This window comes from Stegodyphus dumicola, chromosome 4 (genome assembly GCF_044657685.1).
Source record: "Stegodyphus dumicola isolate Sdum_Otavi_A_Nest chromosome 4, ASM4465768v1".
In the NCBI taxonomy this organism is placed as follows: Eukaryota; Metazoa; Arthropoda; class Arachnida; order Araneae; family Eresidae; genus Stegodyphus; species Stegodyphus dumicola.
In genome coordinates, this window is record NC_140771.1 from 141,290,938 (window position 1) to 141,310,591 (window position 19,654).

Sequence of the window (19,654 nt, forward strand, 5' to 3'; positions counted from 1 at the left end):
GCCTTTTCTGTTGACAATCGCCAGATATTTTTCGATTAAAGATTGGTTCACTAGATCCAATTGTTCACAATCCAATTGTTCACAATAATAATCCAATTGTTCACAAAGATTGGTTCACTAGATCCAATTGTTCACAATACTGTTCACAATAATCATTTTTTCCAGGTTTCAGCAATTCAAAATTAACAATCCGCGAAAACTCCATCAAACACCCAGAAGCGCTTTTCGAGATGTGTAAACCCTTTGTAACCCCTATTAAAACTGCCTTTTGAGTTTTGGATTATCATATAGGACTTATATTTTTGTCTCCATTAATCAAACGATCAAAAAATGGTTCTGTATGGTGCCGTTGAAGCAATATGTTGCATGTGGTAGATAGTTTGGCTTTGTTCTTTTCGGACAGATTATGGGGGGACTGAAACGCATGCTTTGCTTATTTTTCCATTCTGCTTTAAATGTTCTTGGATGGTCGACCAAGGTTGCTTAAGAGTGTTTGACATGGATTTGCTTCCACTTCTGCCCTTAGCATGTTGTTGTTGACATGCGCAGAAACGACATTACTTTCCGGTCCCCCTATTACTTCCTAACCAACACACACACAAGCCCTTACGAATTTACTGCAATCATGCAGCCAATTACATCATAATAGGTTTCCATAACATTCCACTACTCAGGCTACCATAAATGAATCAACAACTGTGCGATAATACAAGGGGTACCTTTCTCTCTATACTTAACTATTCAGAACCTAAGTCCTGAAATATGAAAGGCATTGAAAATTTTCCAAATTATTGTGAGATCGATGGAGGGCTTTGGCTGCTCTGATTGGCTTAGTAGTTCAGAGCAACTTGGATGCAAAATCTCTCTGTGTAGACAGAATGCTGTAAGGTGACATATCTTTGAGGGAAATTTGTTCAAAGAAATGTCTGCTTGTGTATATAGAGATATACTACCTCTATACTCATTCATACTTAGGATATTAGGATCCATCCATGTGAAGATAAAGGAAAACACCTTCATATTACTTTTTTATCTTCACCTCCATTTTCCTCTGTGTTGTAAGTAAAGGCTTTGTGAGACAAAATGGCATCCTATTTTGGGGGAATGAGGACATAAGCATGGAGAGGATACTGCATAAACGATACACATGAGTTAAAGCAAGAAAACACCCGGGGAGCCAGCTCGTTCGCCGACACTGAAAGTTGGATCGAACTACCAGCGTTAAGAGGTTTTGAGCAGGCTGCGCCCACTTTTATCACATATGCATCCAGAAATCACTTTATACACTATACACATGCGGAAAATCAGGAAAACACCCATGCAGCCAGCCCGCTCGCAGAGATTCGAATGTTTGACCGAACTACCAGTGTTCAGCGGTTTTACCCGGTATCCGCGCGCTGTATTCACGTATGCGACCAAATTTTATGTACAGTACCCCGGAATTCGAAAGTTGGACCGAACTACCAGTGTTCTGTAGTTTTGCGCGGGCTGCTCCCGCTTTATTCAAGTATGCATGCAGAAGATACCGCATACACGTTACACATGCGAAAAATCCCGAAAACACACATTGAGCCAACACGGTCGCTTGGATTCGAAAGTTGGACCGAACTACCAGTAATCAGAGGTTTTGAGCGAATTTCGGCCGCTTTATTCACTTATGCATCCAGAAGATGCTGCGTACACGAGGCACATGCGTAAAATCACGCAAACACCCATGGACCCAGCCCGTTCGCCGGGATTCGAAATTAGGACCGAACTACCAGAGTTCAGCTTTATTCATTTATGCATCCAGAAGACACTGCATACACAACAGATATGCGTAAAATCACAAAAAACATGAGTGTAGCCTGCCTGCTCACCGGGATTCGAAAGTTACCGTATACCATCTCAAAGGAGCAAAGAAAAATCTTTAATCTAAAAAAAAAAAAAAAAAGTGTGAATTTAATTTTTATTGGTGCGAACTTATTTAAAATATCATTTGCATTAAAAGATAATATCTAAATTAAGTGCACGTATCTAATAACATAAAAAAAATATATTATTCCAAAAAATCAAATTTATTATTAAAAAAATAACAACATATTTTTAAAAAATAGCTTTTTCAGATTTTTTAATTAATATCCCAGCTGATTAAAGTTGTACAACTTCAAGAACGTCATCATTTAAATTTAATGTAATATAATAACTTTTATTCAATATCAATAAAAGAATTAACGTGACAATCATCCTAACCTGAAATTAAAAAAAAAATTGTGAAAAGCAGCTGTTTATTTAAAATGCCTACATTAACGAAATATTTTTAAAATACAGTTAGGTAACATGCAATCGCGTGCTTTATTCAACTTTAGAATATAACCTTGATTTGTATCTGCGGCGATTCAAGAAACTGTTGCAATCGGAAAAATGAGCCCGAAAATTAGCGTTTTCACAGTTTTTAATTAATATCTCAGCTGATTAACGTCCTACGAAGATGAGAATGGTATCATTGGATTCGTAGAATTTTTTGGAATCCGCAGACACCTGCCTCGAATTCCAACTCAGCGCCGTTCCATAGATATTTAAGAAAAAAGAAATTGACACGTGACCTTTCGCCAGGACAAATCTCGAGCGGAAGCAATTGTCATCCCCCCGGCGCTTTCGAAAAAGCAATTTTATCTCAGCTAATTCCGAGACGGTTGCCACTCCGAAAAATGAAATAACGTTTTCGCAGTTTTTAATTAATAACTCCGCCGATTATTGTCGTACGAAGATGGGACCGGTATCGATGGATTCGTTGATTTTTTTCGAATACGGGGATATGCGTTTCGAATCGCAACTCGGAGCCGTTCCGCAGATATTCGAGAAAAACGAATTTGGCACTCGGCCAAATCCCTAAAATAGGGGAAACCCGTGAAAGAAAGTGCAAAACGTAGGGAAATGTAGGGAGAAAATCAGTTTTTAATTAATATCTCGGCTAATTAAAGTCGCACGAAGATGCCGATGGTCAATCCGGCGAGCCACGGGCATTCTGAATCCAACGGTACCTTCCGCTAAGCTCTACATCCAGCCGTTCCCGAGGAGATGATGTTACAAACACACAAACAGACAGAGGCACACAGATTTTAATAGGTATAGACTAGCGGGCAAGCCCGCCAGCTGAGCGGGCTGAAGCCCGCTTATCATTGTTCGTTTTTAAAAGATATCCTATGTTAAATTTGGCCGGTATTGAAAAGTTGAACCGAACTACCATTTTTTAGCGGCATTCCGCGGTCTTCCCCCCTTTTTTCACCTATGCATCCAGAAGTTACCGCATACACTATACATATGCGGAAAATCACGAAAACTCCCATGCTTCCAGCCCTTTCGCGGGTATTCGAAATTTGGACCGAAATACCAGTGTTCAGCGCTTTTGGGCGGGAGCCCGCCAAAACAGTGTTCACGTGTGCATGCAAAAGATACTGCGTACACCGTACACATGCGTAAAATCACGAAAACACCCCTCCAGCCAGCCCGCTGCCGATTCGAAAGTTGGAAAGAAATACAATTTTTCGGCGATTTTGCGCGTGCTGTGCCCGCTTTATTCACGTATGCATGCTGAAGATGGTGCATAAACGATACACATGCGTAAAATCACGAAAACAAACATGGAGCCTGCCTGTTCGCCGGTATTCGAAAGTTGGACCGAATTACCAGTGTTATGTGGCTTTGCGCGGGCTCTGCCCGCTTTATTCACATATACACCCAGAAGATACTCCATACACTATACACATGCGTAAAATCACGAAAACACCCATGGAGCCAGCCAGTTCGTCGGGATTCGAAATTACCGCATTACCAGAACCGCATTACCAGTATTCTGTGCCCGCTTTATTCACGTATGCATCCATGAGATACTTTATAAACGATACACATGCGAACAATCACGAAAACACCCATGCAGCCAGCCCGCTCGCCGAGATTCGAAAGTTTGAGCGAACTACCAGTGTTCAGCGGTTTTACCCGGTATCCGCGCGCTGTATTCACGTATGCATCCAAATTTTATATACAGTACCCCGGAATTCGAAAGTAGGACCGAAATACCAGTGTTCAGCGATTTTGTGGAGCGGGCTGCGCCCGCTTTATACACATAAGCATGGAGAGGATACTGCATAAACGATACACATGAGTTAAAGCAAGAAAACACCCGGGGAGCCAGCTCGTTCGCCGACACCGAAAGTTGGATCGAACTACCAGCGTTAAGAGGTTTTGAGCAGGCTGCGCCCACTTTTATCACATATGCATCCAGAAATCACTTTATACACTATACACATGCGGAAAATCAGGAAAACACCCATGCAGCCAGCCCGCTCGCAGAGATTCGAATGTTTGACCGAACTACCAGTGTTCAGCGGTTTTACCCGGTATCCGCGCGCTGTATTCACGTATGCGACCAAATTTTATGTACAGTACCCCGGAATTCGAAAGTTGGACCGAACTACCAGTGTTCTGTAGTTTTGCGCGGGCTGCTCCCGCTTTATTCAAGTATGCATGCAGCCAATTACATCATAATAGGTTTCCATAACATTCCACTACTCAGGCTACCATAAATGAATCAACAACTGTGCGATAATACAAGGGGTACCTTTCTCTCTATACTTAACTATTCAGAACCTAAGTCCTGAAATATGAAAGGCATTGAAAATTTTCCAAATTATTGTGAGATCGATGGAGGGCTTTGGCTGCTCTGATTGGCTTAGTAGTTCAGAGCAACTTGGATGCAAAATCTCTCTGTGTAGACAGAATGCTGTAAGGTGACATATCTTTGAGGGAAATTTGTTCAAAGAAATGTCTGCTTGTGTATATAGAGATATACTACCTCTATACTCATTCATACTTAGGATATTAGGATCCATCCATGTGAAGATAAAGGAAAACACCTTCATATTACTTTTTTATCTTCACCTCCATTTTCCTCTGTGTTGTAAGTAAAGGCTTTGTGAGACAAAATGGCATCCTATTTTGGGGGAATGAGGACATAAGCATGGAGAGGATACTGCATAAACGATACACATGAGTTAAAGCAAGAAAACACCCGGGGAGCCAGCTCGTTCGCCGACACTGAAAGTTGGATCGAACTACCAGCGTTAAGAGGTTTTGAGCAGGCTGCGCCCACTTTTATCACATATGCATCCAGAAATCACTTTATACACTATACACATGCGGAAAATCAGGAAAACACCCATGCAGCCAGCCCGCTCGCAGAGATTCGAATGTTTGACCGAACTACCAGTGTTCAGCGGTTTTACCCGGTATCCGCGAGCTGTATTCACGTATGCGACCAAATTTTATGTACAGTACCCCGGAATTCGAAAGTTGGACCGAACTACCAGTGTTCTGTAGTTTTGCGCGGGCTGCTCCCGCTTTATTCAAGTATGCATGCAGAAGATACCGCATACACGTTACACATGCGAAAAATCCCGAAAACACACATTGAGCCAACACGGTCGCTTGGATTCGAAAGTTGGACCGAACTACCAGTAATCAGAGGTTTTGAGCGAATTTCGGCCGCTTTATTCACTTATGCATCCAGAAGATGCTGCGTACACGAGGCACATGCGTAAAATCACGCAAACACCCATGGACCCAGCCCGTTCGCCGGGATTCGAAATTAGGACCGAACTACCAGAGTTCAGCTTTATTCATTTATGCATCCAGAAGACACTGCATACACAACAGATATGCGTAAAATCACAAAAAACATGAGTGTAGCCTGCCTGCTCACCGGGATTCGAAAGTTACCGTATACCATCTCAAAGGAGCAAAGAAAAATCTTTAATCTAAAAAAAAAAAAAAAAAGTGTGAATTTAATTTTTATTGGTGCGAACTTATTTAAAATATCATTTGCATTAAAAGATAATATCTAAATTAAGTGCACGTATCTAATAACATAAAAAAAATATATTATTCCAAAAAATCAAATTTATTATTAAAAAAATAACAACATATTTTTAAAAAATAGCTTTTTCAGATTTTTTAATTAATATCCCAGCTGATTAAAGTTGTACAACTTCAAGAACGTCATCATTTAAATTTAATGTAATATAATAACTTTTATTCAATATCAATAAAAGAATTAACGTGACAATCATCCTAACCTGAAATTTAAAAAAAATTGTGAAAAGTAGCTGTTTATTTAAAATGCCTACATTAACGAAATATTTTTAAAATACAGTTAGGTAACATGCAATCGCGTGCTTTATTCAACTTTAGAATATAACCTTGATTTGTATCTGCGGCGATTCAAGAAACTGTTGCAATCGGAAAAATGAGCCCGAAAATTAGCGTTTTCACAGTTTTTATTAATATCTCAGCTGATTAACGTCCTACGAAGATGAGAATGATATCATTGGTTTCGTAGAATTTTTTGGAATCCGCAGACACCTGCGTCGAATTCCAACTCAGCGCCGTTCCATAGATATTTAAGAAAAAAGAAATTGACACGTGACCTATCGCCAGCACAAATCTCGAGCGGAAGCAATTGTCATCCCCCCGGCGCTTTCGAAAAAGCAATTTTATCTCAGCTAATTCCGAGACGGTTGCCACTCCGAAAAATGAAATAACGTTTTCGCAGTTTTTAATTAATAACTCCGCCGATTATTGTCGTACGAAGATGGGACCGGTATCGATGGATTCGTTGATTTTTTTCAAATACGGGGATATGCGTTTCGAATCGCAACTCGGAGCCGTTCCGCAGATATTCGAGAAAAACGAATTTGGCACACGGCCAAATCCCTAAAATAGGGGAACCCGTGAAAGAAAGTGCAAAACGTAGGGAAATGTAGGGAGAAAATCAGTTTTTAATTAATATCTCGGCTAATTAAAGTCGCACGAAGATGCCGATGGTCAATCCGGCGAGCCACGGGCATTCTGAATCCAACGGTACCTTCCGCTAAGCTCTACACCCACCCGTTCCCGAGGAGATGATGTTACAAACACACAAACAGACAGAGGCACACAGATTTTAATAGTATAGATAGATATGCCGATGTGAATGTTTCTTTTTTTAATGCTGATTAAAAATATGTTGAAGAAACACAACACACAGAAAGTAAACTCCCTACCAAGGCTTCTTTCTACATGTGTCATTTAATGAGTTTTATTCACGAAAATTATAGAATTAGAAATGAAGGAATCTTTTCAGTATGTTTTTTCAGTAGTAATAAAAATATGAATAAAACTTTCTTGTAATCTTCATAACATCAGTAGAAATTTGCAGGTTATTTTTGTACTCGGGAAGTTAAGGTCAATATTTTTTTATTTATTTATGTTTAATGTTTTTGCGTTGTTAGGTATAAAACAACTATCCAGTTTTATAATTATGCAACTTGAGTGAAGGATCAGAATCATGGCATTATGCTAAGTAGTTTATGTAAAATTATTTAGCAAACAACGAAGCAAGAAAAACCAAACAAATTTAATAAATGTAATTAAACCTCAATATAATTTTATTTAAATTGAATTTATTATTCATTTTTTATGACAATACATATCTTTTTTTTTTTTTTTTTTTTTATTTCAACAATCAGTATTTTTGCAGTAATTTTTTTGTGAGATTATCTACAAGTGATTGTCATCTGGATATAGCTGGAATACTGGATCTTTTACTTCTCCAAATCTGAAAATTCCGGATTTGAGAAATTATCTTCTTGTTTGTGTAATGTTTGAAGTCATATGTTCTGTGTCATCATATAGACATGTAATCTTCATGTTGCATTAACATCGCTAATTAATTTTTATTGTTGCAGAGGCCGCAAAAATTGTTAGGTATTCTGGAAGTACATTACAAAGAAATTTAAATGTATTTTGAAAGAGGAACTTACATTTTTTTTTTTTTTTTTGCTGTGGTGAAATAATATATAATTTGTCTGATGTCATTTCAGAATATGGAAAAAAACTTTGTTAGACCGATAAGTAAGTGATTATGAAATAGTTTCTGACTTCTAGGTCTAGTCATAACAGAAACAGAAAGCCTTGATAATGAAACTTTTGGGTTGAAGTGTATTCAGACTTAAAACTGGCATCTGGTTTTTGCGAAACAATGCCGGCATTGATTACATTACAGTGGAAACTTCAATGTAATGGAAATAAAAGAGAGAAAACTCCGTAGCTTCATTGTGATTCATTATAATAAAAGCAAATTTGCTCAATTCAAAAAGAAATACCAATTGGAATTGGCATAGAATTAAGGAGGAATGGGAAATATCAAAGGAATAGGAAAAAGAGGAATAGAAATTAAGGAGAAATAGGAAAAACAAATACCAAATTGGAATTGGCCATTGGGCATAGAATTGGAAAAATGATTGTTAAATACCAAAAGTACAAATCCACATGTACGCAAACATGGGCATGCTGTGCGCATACTTGTCTTGCTACATTAATACTTTTCAGCAGTGTGGTGGTTTGCCTCATTCATATTTTTTCATAAATTTTCAGTGGGGCTATGAATAATCAAAGTACTCATTTTCTAATGCTCAACTAAAATTAATTTCGTTTCTTGAAAGTTCAAATTAGTATGTATTTTTATAGCCATAATGGATTCGTTTATAGATAAAAAAGAAATGTGGTCATAATATGTGTTATACTGAATCAATGAAATATTGTTTGAGTTAAAAATTAACATTTTTTTTGTCAATTTTAGAATGCCCCCCAAGAAATGAACTGCTTTCCAGGGACATTTTTATATGAGATCTTAAAGAAGAGGAGGTGTTCAATAATTTTCCAATAGTGATAAGAAGATATTCAATTAAATTAGGAGTTTTCCTTCAATTTTGAAGTTTTTCCAGGTATTAAATTCCGAGTAAAAATTAAATTATTATTTTCTGACCATAATAAAACATATTAAAAAGCAGAACTGATTTCTCCATTTCATCCAGATGTTATAAATTTATTATTTTTATAATATATAGCATGCAAAATAAGCATTTGCTGTACTTGAAAATCATTACTAACCTATCAAGCATTGCTAAGTAAAATATATTTACAAGTACTATAAAAACTGATTTACTCCGAGTATGCTTTTGATGCTAAATGACTCCAATAATTCCTTTGCAGAAAATTGCTTAAAAACTCTTTTACAATACTTGATAGCATAATTTTCAGCTTAATTTAAAAAAAAAAAAAATGTTGCCTGTTGTTTTGTGCTGTTAATTATCTGTGTATTGTCTTTTCTCTCTTTTTTTTCCTCAGTATTAACTTCTTCCCTAAAAGAAAAATTATAATTTCATTCTGTAATAGTATGTAATAATAGTTGGTCTTTTTCCTTAAGATATAAGTACTATAAGCAACTTATGATTTAACTTTAATTCAAATTGATTAAGTTTTTGGATCATAATTTAAAAAAATAAGTTCTTCATTTTAATTTCTTCGCACAGGAATGGATGAAAATACAGGAGAATCAGAAGGAGCTGAAACTATCACTGATATACAGAACTATTTAGCCTCATTTAATAAAGAAATCCAAGATGGAGGAACAACAGGGGCATCTGCTCAGACTTCTCAGTTGGATACCACTGCAGATGATCCTGCAACTGGGCAAGGCACAGAAACTACATTTTTTGTGGCAACACCTGGGACATCTGGAGGAGAAGGATTTCAGTATGAACAAGGCGAGGTATGGTCTTAAAAGTTTTTTGTTAAACTTTTTATACATGATAATGAATAACATTTCCAGTTCATTATGAACTATTCTGCATTTCTTTTTTTTATGTAAAAAAATGCTTATAAATGCATCTAAAACTTTTTATGCTTTATCATGAATTGGTATAACCAATATGGGCAAGTATTGGAGGAATTCCATGCGCATGCATTTATAAGCTTCTTTGGCACTCATGGAAGCTTCTTTAGAACTTTTTAAAACCAAGCTGTTTCTGTGCATCTCACTTTAAAAAAAATGTTTTTATTCTCATATACTAGTGTACCTTAATTAATCATCTCTGCAGCTGTGACGATAGATAGAAGCATCTTTTTTTTTTCCCTTATGGATTTAAAACTGTGGATGAAATTATTGTTATTGGCTTAAGAGATGCTCTGACAAAAATAAATAGAGGGGGCCATTATAAAACTATTTAAAAAGATCTTTAGAACAAACAAATTAAAAATTATTAATGCAATAATTAATAATTGTTATCAAAATAAATCTGCATGATAATATAGTACAGTAAAATGTCCGAGATCTGGACATCCAATATCCGGAATGGTCTAAAATCTTGACCTCAAAGTGCCACAGGCTTTGTCCCTGAGGGACTATTGTTTTTGTTTTGGCATTTTGCGTTGAAATCTTTAAAAAGCTGTATCACTTTTCAAACTGTTGCCACCAAATATTATCATCCTGTATTATATTTGAAGAAATTAAATAATGAACAATCTCAGAAATGTATGTATGTTTCTCGCATTGTGATAAAACAATGGTACCTAGAGCCATCAAATTTTGAATGATGTAATCCTTCTGCGAATATAAGCATCTGGAAGCCCAAATTCGGAATTTGTTTTGTTATTGATTTCATATTTTGTAAAACTTTAACGAATTTCTGATTAAGAAACTCAAGGATTTCAAAGCGAGTAATGGCAACGTTGTACAGAAAAAACATTTTTATCTCCAACGCACGAGACTGTGTATCGGAAAATCTAAAGATATGCTCAATTAAACATTATTTTGCGATATTGCTCTTGAACTGAATTTTATGGTTTAAGTGCGGAGAACATGATATTTAATAAATAAAGGTAACACACAAAATGTTAAAAAACTCTCTTTTGGACGTTATTTAAAATCTCATACCTTTCAGTTTTTCTTTTTGTATGCTTTACGCATATGCATTTGATTTTTTCCTCCCATAATAAAACCTGTGGAGAGTCCCAATTTTTAATTTTATGGAGGCACTAAATAAATTATCTCTTTATTGAAATTACTGAAGAAACAATCATTTTAGCATAAATTTGTGAGATCAATAATATGGCTCCATAGCTGCATATCTGCTTGGCATACATCTGAAACCAAAACATTCTACAAAAGAACATCATTGGTATTACACCTACTAGTATTTTATATCCCTGACATCAACTTGGTGAATCATTATTTATTATATTTTGCTTTCTTCACCGCATGTTTATCAACACAACAACTTGGGTAATGACTCATGCAATGATGTCTAAAAATTTTTTTATATTCGTAATTGAATAATAAAGAGTATGACAACCTTTTATGCTGACATTACACTTGGTGATGTTTAGATTTACGTTAAATGGGTTAAGAAATGTTGACGGTGAAAAATTTAACAAAAATTTCTTTTCATATGCTAAAAATAGATTTTGTTACTCATAGGCCAAAGATTACATTTAGTGCTATTTGAATTAAAAATAACTGATATGTTATTCACTTAAACCCAGAACCGGCATCAGAGCTCGTATAGCTGCACCAGGTGGCAGAATTTAGGGAAGACAAAATTCCGAATTCTGTATCATTACCTCTGATACTGTGACAGCCTGTTGATCAGGGCTAGGGTACCCTTTGGGCACTTTGTGAAGTAATCAATGACAACAAAAATGTATTTGTTGCTATCAGCAGTTTGTGGCAAAGGTCCCAAGATGTCAAACATAATACATTCAAAAGAAGCTCCTATGTTGCAACATTGCAGCTTCCCTCAGCTGCATTTCTTCTGTTCTTTCTGACCCACACAATCATCGCATGATTGGGCCACTTTTGCATGTATGTCCTTACATTACTCCAGTTGAAATGCTGTCACTTTCTATGCAAAGTATTCATTATTCTAAAGTAGCCTTCTTTTAGACTGCTATGTAATTATTTAAGGATGTCCGGGATCTTGAAAGTATCAGCAGCCATCGGAATGTCTTTCTGTCCTGATTCAAACGTCCGGTACAAGACAGCAGTTCACTTACCGAATGAGTTCCAAAGAGCCCAGTATTGTTTTGTTGTAAGAATATAGGTCGGAATGTCCTGGCAAGTAGGTTTCCTGTTTGAAGATGCTATTAAATCAAGTATAAGTTTAATGTTGCCATCTTCTAGCCTTTCCTGACTTCTTTGTCACTACATGGGTTTGGATCAGATGATGCAAAAGTTGTAATGTGATGTACTACTGAATTAATCAGCTCATATTTTGCTTCGACCCTTCAACGATATCGACAGCTTTGGAGAGGATCATGAAGATTTGTTTTGTGACAGAGCAAAACTTTTTTTTTCTTTCTTTCTCTAGTCTGTTCTGCTTATAATTTTTTACTAAATGTAGTGTTTCGTCTCGATGTACACCGATATGATTTAAATCAATTTCCTCCTCATTATAAATATCACGAATGCACATAAAATAGTTTTCTGGTTGCAATTTTCTAATTTTGACTATGCATAATGTATGCTTTACGCATGTGCGCATTGAAATAAATGTTTAATAAAGTAAACAAATAAATATTAAGCCTTTTTTTTGTCAATTTGATACCTTTTAGATCACAATTGCTCTTTATTTCATAAATTACGATTTCATATTTTTAATTGTATAATTTCTGCACGCCATCTTACCAGATTTAAACTGATGATCGATAATCCGGAATCGTCAAAGTCCCGATGAGTCCGGATTAAAGACTTTTGACTGCATTTCATTTTCTGTTACTTTTTCCTTGGAAGAAGAGGAAAATATGTTTGATTGCCCTGAAAATCAAGAAGAGTTTCATTCATGCCAACCTAAGATTGCAATTTTACCTAACTTTAAAAATAATTGTGTTTATTTTTACTTAAATTTGGATATACTTATATCCTGGTGTTTCTGTGAATTCTTTCAATTCCCAGCTTTTAGGGTTCAGAAGAAATTCTTCCTCGGTACTGTTCAGTATTGCATTTATAGTTAATTTTTTTAAAAACATTTGTATTTTACAATCTGTGAGTTTAGCTTGTTATTTCAGGGTTTATTATTATTATTATTATTATTATTATTATTATTAATTATTTATTTTGTTCAATTTCCTTATGTCAGTAAATCAAATTTTCCTATTTAACTCCAAAAGTATGTTATGATGTGATTCTTGAGATCTGTATTACTGCATTACAGTTATTTTCATGTAATTTAGCTTATATGGTCCACCTTGTTTTCTCAGTACTCACCAATTTATAATTATTTCATGTCTTCAGTATACCAAACAGCATTTTCTAAAATATGAAGTTTTAAAATGCTTGATTCATTTTTATAGAGCATTTCTATAATAAACATATGTTAAGAAGATTCAGTTTTCAAAATTTAGTATCATCTCTTAAATATAGTTTTATGTTAAGTCTGTTTGGTTGTAAGCATCATTGCTTGCTATGTCTAAATTTAAAAAATTTAAATCGCTGTCGCTGTGACTTAACTTTTATGTGTTATCCTCTTCAAGAAAACATATATCTATTTAGCTTATGTGTGTTTTAATATATGTATTGTTGACATATTATTTACTGAGTCACGAATTCTGACAGGTTGGTTGCTTATTTGTAGATAGCCAATTAGTAGATTAAAGTGGCTGTGTTAATTTTAATTTGACTTATTATTAAGCCTGCAGCTTTAGTGGTATGTACTTTTTCCAGAATTCTTGAAGACAGTTATGCTGCCAAAAAAAAAATTAAATAGAAGAATAATTATTGTATTTTAACATTTTATTGTTATTATTAGTGTGTTTATTTGCTTAGTTAATCTTAATAGAAAATTTAATGTAATAGTGATTGAGTAATAATTATTTGATTGTATAGTTTAATAATTATTGTTGCAAAAGTACTGTTCTTTCTATTACTACTTCTGCTGCTCTCTCGATTTCTACAACTATTCTGTTTGTATCCAGTGTTATATAAAATTAGATAGCATATGTATTATAACTTAATATAATGTCTTTTCAAGGCTTCATTTGGAACTACTTATTATGCCTCTTCAGATGGTACTTATTATACTACAGCTACTGGTGATCCGAACCAGCATGGCACAATAACTGCCTATGCAACACAAGCAGATGGTACGACAGTTTTGCCAGTTGCTGGTCAAAGAACTGCCTTCCGAACTGTCACAGCAGAAGACCATGCGGGCCTTCAGCAAATAGTTCTTGCTGTTAGTGAAGCTAGTTCAGGAACTGGTGCTGGAGGAGGAAGGCCTGAAATAGTTGCTATTCCTGCATCCTTGGCATCTCAAGTATATACTTTAATGTGCTTTTCTCACTCTAATTTTTTTTTTTTTTTTTGTATTTTTTGTACAGTTTCTGTGGTTTTGCTATGCAAAATATGGTTCTAGAATAACATAATATAGACTCTCTAAATGTTCTTAATTTCTTAACTTATTCTTTTCATTGCTGCATTCTTTATTTTAGAATTTTTGCAGAACGAAATATGATAACATTAAATAAGATCAGTTTTCAACATTAAAGTGGGTTATCACATCTAGCGACGGTCCCCGCTAGGCGAGACTTTTCTGAGAAACAAGATTCTGGTAGCATTGGCTTAAACAGGAGGATTCCTACAAAAAATAGCTTTGCTGGAACCAAAATCCTGCCTAGCTACTGAAATGATGTTCCGGCTACACGGATATTTTGAAACTTCACTGAAAATGTTTTGTCGCAGCTGTTTACCGGGTAGATATCAGACGAAAATTCTGCTTCTAAAGGATCATGTGATCCTAATCTGAGTGATAATCGATTACTGTTTGGCATTCGAGTATGTTTAGTAAGTGAAAATTGTAACCTATCTACGTAGGTTTCCTGGAAATGTGCGGCTTCTGAAAAATGTCCCTTTCGACGTCCAGTCCAGCATAGCGAAAGCATATGTGGTAGGGACTTTAGGCAATAGAAAAATATTACTTAAATAAATATGAACTTCACATAGTTACTAAGGATTAATATTTTATTTTTAATATTTTTATTTTTAAAGCTAGGCAGGATTTTGGTTCCAGCAAAGCTATTTTTTGTAGGAATCCTCCTGTTTAATCCAATGCTACCAGAATCTCGTTTCTCAGAAAACTGTCGCTTAGCGGGGACCGTCGCTAGATGTGATAACCCACTTTAAAAGTAAGAAAGTAGGAGTGAACTGAGGGAATATAAATGCTGTTTAATTTTGATTACATATTAATCCAAGAAAAGATGTTTGATTATTTTTTTGCTAAATAGACAAAATATAAATTGGTATTTTAAGGGGTACTTTTAAAAGTCAGTTTTGTGTTGTTATTATTATATCCAATATTTTTTTAATGTAAGTTGTTAAAAATTCCCAGTAATTTTGCAGTATTGTGTTTATTATTGAATACTTCATATTAATAAGCCTATATGTAAAAGCATAAAAGATAATGCTTTTATAACAAAGTAATATGTGTAAAAAATAAAGTAGCATTGGGCTTATTTATAATGGTACTTTAAAAGTATATTACACTGTATTTTTGAAGTTGAAGCCGAATAAGGCATGCAGAAATTATTGAATTGCTTTGCTTACCAAGGTACATTCAACTGCTAGTTATCTGAATTATACTGGGAAGCTACTGAGCTGTGCAGATCCACAGTTAATTCAAAATCACATTTAATCCAAGGGCAGTTAAAAAACTGTGAGAAAAAAATAATAACTCTTAATAACAAAAACTATTGATAGTGGAACTATCTATAGAACTAACTATTTATACTAGAAAAACTCTACATATCCACAGTTAATTCAAAATCACTTTTAATCCAAAGGTAGTTAAAAACTGTGGGAAAAATAGTAACCCATAATAACAAAAACTACTGATAATTTAATATGTATTACCGAGAAGTTTAATGTGAAGAATAAATTAATTTGGTTGCATAAATTAAATTAGTATTCAAAGTAAAAAGATCACACTGTAAATAATATAAGAATAAACTTCATTAGAAATGAAGAAACCAAATTATAAATCTATGTAATTAATGCTAAAAGAAGCTAACATTAATACTAAAAGAAGTTAACATTAACTTAGCTTTATGACTGAAAGATTTACTTTTAATCGGAAATTTATGGAATGGTTACAGTATACCAGATTACATGCAACTAAATTATGTACTTTGTGCATAAAAGCAGGTCCTAAATAGTATGTCATATTTCTTGTCACAGTTTTTATCCAATGCATTTTTCTTTTCCTGTTTGTATTTTCCATATAGGGTATTGCGTTATGTTAATGGTTTGTGATAGTTATTGTTCTATCATTCTGCGATAAACAAATTCAACTTTTTTTTCAAGATTGGGTTCAGTTAATCTGCCTCTGGTGAACTGAATTAAATGTTACTCTCCAGTTTTAATTTTCAGTAAATTTGACATTTATTCTAATTTGTGGGATTTCTTTCTTTCAGTTCTTTTCTAAATGAGTGAATTTTTTAAAATAAAAGTGTTTGGGAAGCACTTAAATATGAAATGCATAATCTGATATTTTTGGAAAACTTATTATAATATTGGACTTTCATTAAAAATGTCTGATAATTTTTATAATTATCAGACAATTAGTTCTATCTTTTTTTTTTCTCTTTTAATTAAATATCAATATGAATACGTCTCAGTTTATAACATTAAAATTTTTTTTTTTTTTAATTCTAAATCAGGCGATAGGTACTGCAACCCAAGTTGGAGAGCAACCAACATTTGTTGCAATGCAGGCGAGTACATCTCAAGACTCCCAGATGGAAGATGGTCAAAGTGGTCAAAGTCAGGTAACTCAAAATTTGAGAAAATATTTTGCAATGTTATTCCCACATTTATTATTTACCTGACTGTGATCCCAATGGGGATATTTATCAAAAAGTTATTTAAAAGTATTTGTATTTAAAAATTTCCTTAACTTATATATTTCTGTTACTTATTACCTTGGATATTTAAAATTTCCCCCCTAATAAGATAGGGGGAACTAAATAGGGGGAAAATGAACTCAGCAAGCAAATAGTTATTTTTCTTTAAGATCTAACAACTTCTAAAAAAATCCAGTATTCTGAATAGCATTTTATTTTGCCTTTTAATTCGAGTAAATCAGTTTGATTAAGGGATAGAAATGATTGTCAAATTTAAGAATGTTGATTATCTTTTTATTATTGTTATCATTAGAGAAAACAGCCAGTAAAATGTTTAAAAAATGAGTATAATGCAACTAATTATTCGAAATTCCTTTTTCATTATTGTTTGACTCATCAGTATTATAATTACGAAATAAGTTTATGAATTTCATCAATATTATAATTACGAAATAAGTTAATGAATTTAACTTATGTCATGTTATAATTATGAAAATGATTAACTTAATGAGGGAAACTTATTGACTATTTAGAAGGATCATTAAGAGTTGATGGAGAATCTAACTAGGATGCGTAACCGTCATAGCTAACTTAGGATGAGTGAAGTTAGGCAATAGTGAGGGCAACTGTAAGTATACTGATAGCTTTGTTATCTGTCATTCAAAATGCTGTGCAAAAAAATTGTATTGGATCTTGAACATATTGGATCAGGCACAAATTACTGTTATGAGAAATATGGTCTTGGTTTTTGTATCCATTGTGACCTCTGCTACCAATTCATAAGCATCAACAACAATGCTTACTTCAGTATTACAACCACAAAACTTGGAATGTATTATAGCTATACCACACTGGATGGTGAATCGCAGTTTATATTTGGCTCAAATAACTTAAAATATTTGTATTAAGAATACATGGCTAATGCTGCTGAGCTCCCATCATTATGTGTACATCCAGTATAACCTTTGTTACTGTTTGAAGAACCATTGCCTGTAAACTTTACTTTTAGTAATTCTTCATAGAAATTTGATCATTTAGCAATGCATCATTTTGCAATCTGTAGTATTTCCAGTGCTGTTGTGGTTGTACTGTAGGGGCTGTTGTAATCTTTTAACAAGATAGTATGTTTGCACATTGTGAGTATCTTCAGGAAATGTCTGTGTAATATTAAAACTCTTAATTAACCAGTCAGAGTGTGTATAAAGTTAAATATATTTTAAGTTATTGGATCTGCAATTATATATTTCAAGTATGTTCACATTTGAAATAAATGCTAAGAATCTTGCATCGGAGAGGTTGTTGAGTAATCTTATATGTTTATGATCTTTATTTATTAAGTAATTCATAATTTTCAGTGTCATTATTTATAGTGAATTTTTCATGTTTGAATATTAATTTGTTGGCAGTATTGTATTCTGTGGATATACTGTTATAATCAGATTTATTTTATGTAAATTTTAGAAATTCTGCTGCAGATTTTGCTAGTAGAAGTTATAAAATATTAAAATTTTTAAACACAAAGATCATAAACTCTCATTTCTTTTTCCTTTTATGCCCCAAAGGGCTATTAGTCTGGAAACACAATTTTGCATTGATTCATTTTAATGCCTTATTTCACTTTTCATTTAAATATTGGTATTCAGCAAATCAAGGACATTTACCTTTTGGATTTAATCTGTCTGTATACTAAGCTGTTTAAAAGCATTAGATGCAGTTCTTAAGAATTTTTTTTTAAAACTTTTTAATCTAATTGATTTAAATAAAAATGCATATGATTAATAATATATATGCAATTAAAATCTTTAAATATGTTTACAGAATTATGTTACATATTTTTTTCTTTTTTCAAATATACAGAAAATGCGCAAAATTCCCATGTTAATCCAAATGTATATTCATCTAGTAGCCTATAATTCCAACAGTACTATCTCTTTTGATAATATGTACTAATAAACTGTGTCAAACGTTAAAAGAGCCCTTTTGGGCAATGGTTAAAAATCTGAACCCTTTCACTCCCCTCCCATCGGATTGGAGTGGAATATTTCAATGTGACAAAAATATGTAAATGTAACAAAGGAATTGATTATTATAGTAATTACTGATGTGATAGTTACTTGCTGCAGTCTTAGTAAATACTTTATGTAATATTACTTTGCTATGGTTTAAAGGTGGTACATGTTATAAGGATGAAGCCTGAATGTTTCATGTTTCCATTTCTTTAATTCCACTTTTTTAAGTGAAGTAAAATTGCATAAAAATATGTTTATTGAAAGGATAGAGATGCCGATGATATTTGAAATTTTCTGTGAAACATATCGATTAATACATGCATGTTTGGTGAAATATAAACTGTGTCTCCTCGTATTTGTTTTTGACTTATTCGTAGATTAGAAAATTAAAATATAGAAGCATTTTAGACAAATCTGATCATCCCTTTAAAAAAAAAGGGAGCTAATTTAAGAATTTCTTCATTATTCATAAATTCTTGTTTCTTATTAATTACATCTAGTATTAAATTTCTTGAATCTTGTTCCTTATTTCAGTTTTCCCAGTTTTTGTGTATGTTTTTATTCTGTGTTTATATATAATTTTGTTAAATTTACAAGTTTATGTATTATTTTCTTCTTTTCATAAGTGTTTTATTATTCTTGTGTTAGCCTGAATGTTACTTTCATCTTTAATTATTCAATTGTAGCTGCCTGAAGTATTCTGATACAGCAAATAATCTTATCTTTATTATTGATGCACATGTTTTAACTTTTCCCATTGTAAGTTAACACTTATTGTGATGTTTTTGTGGTATCATTTTAGTTAACAATAGTTAAGTAATGTTTTATTATTTAGTCAAAATAAGTCTTGACAGAGATTTTTTTAAATCAGAAGTCCCAAACTTTTATCCCACAGA

At 33.6% G+C, this 19,654-nt stretch overlaps 1 protein-coding gene across 2 annotated transcripts in view; it reads left to right on the plus strand.

The window, feature by feature from the left end:
* LOC118197673 (uncharacterized) overlaps positions 1-19,654 on the plus strand; it is an 81,623-nt gene that overhangs the window by 12,971 nt on the left and 48,998 nt on the right. Inside the window, exons 2-5 of one of the 2 annotated variants that reach the window (XM_085815560.1) lie at positions 8,657-8,801; positions 9,390-9,628; positions 13,884-14,168; positions 16,567-16,674. In XM_085815560.1, the coding sequence (XP_085671686.1) occupies positions 9,392-9,628; positions 13,884-14,168; positions 16,567-16,674 (630 nt within the window). In that variant the 5' untranslated portion in view covers positions 8,657-8,801; positions 9,390-9,391. The remainder of the gene's footprint in view (positions 1-8,656; positions 8,802-9,389; positions 9,629-13,883; positions 14,169-16,566; positions 16,675-19,654) is intronic. The other variant, XM_085815561.1, reaches the window with a different exon arrangement.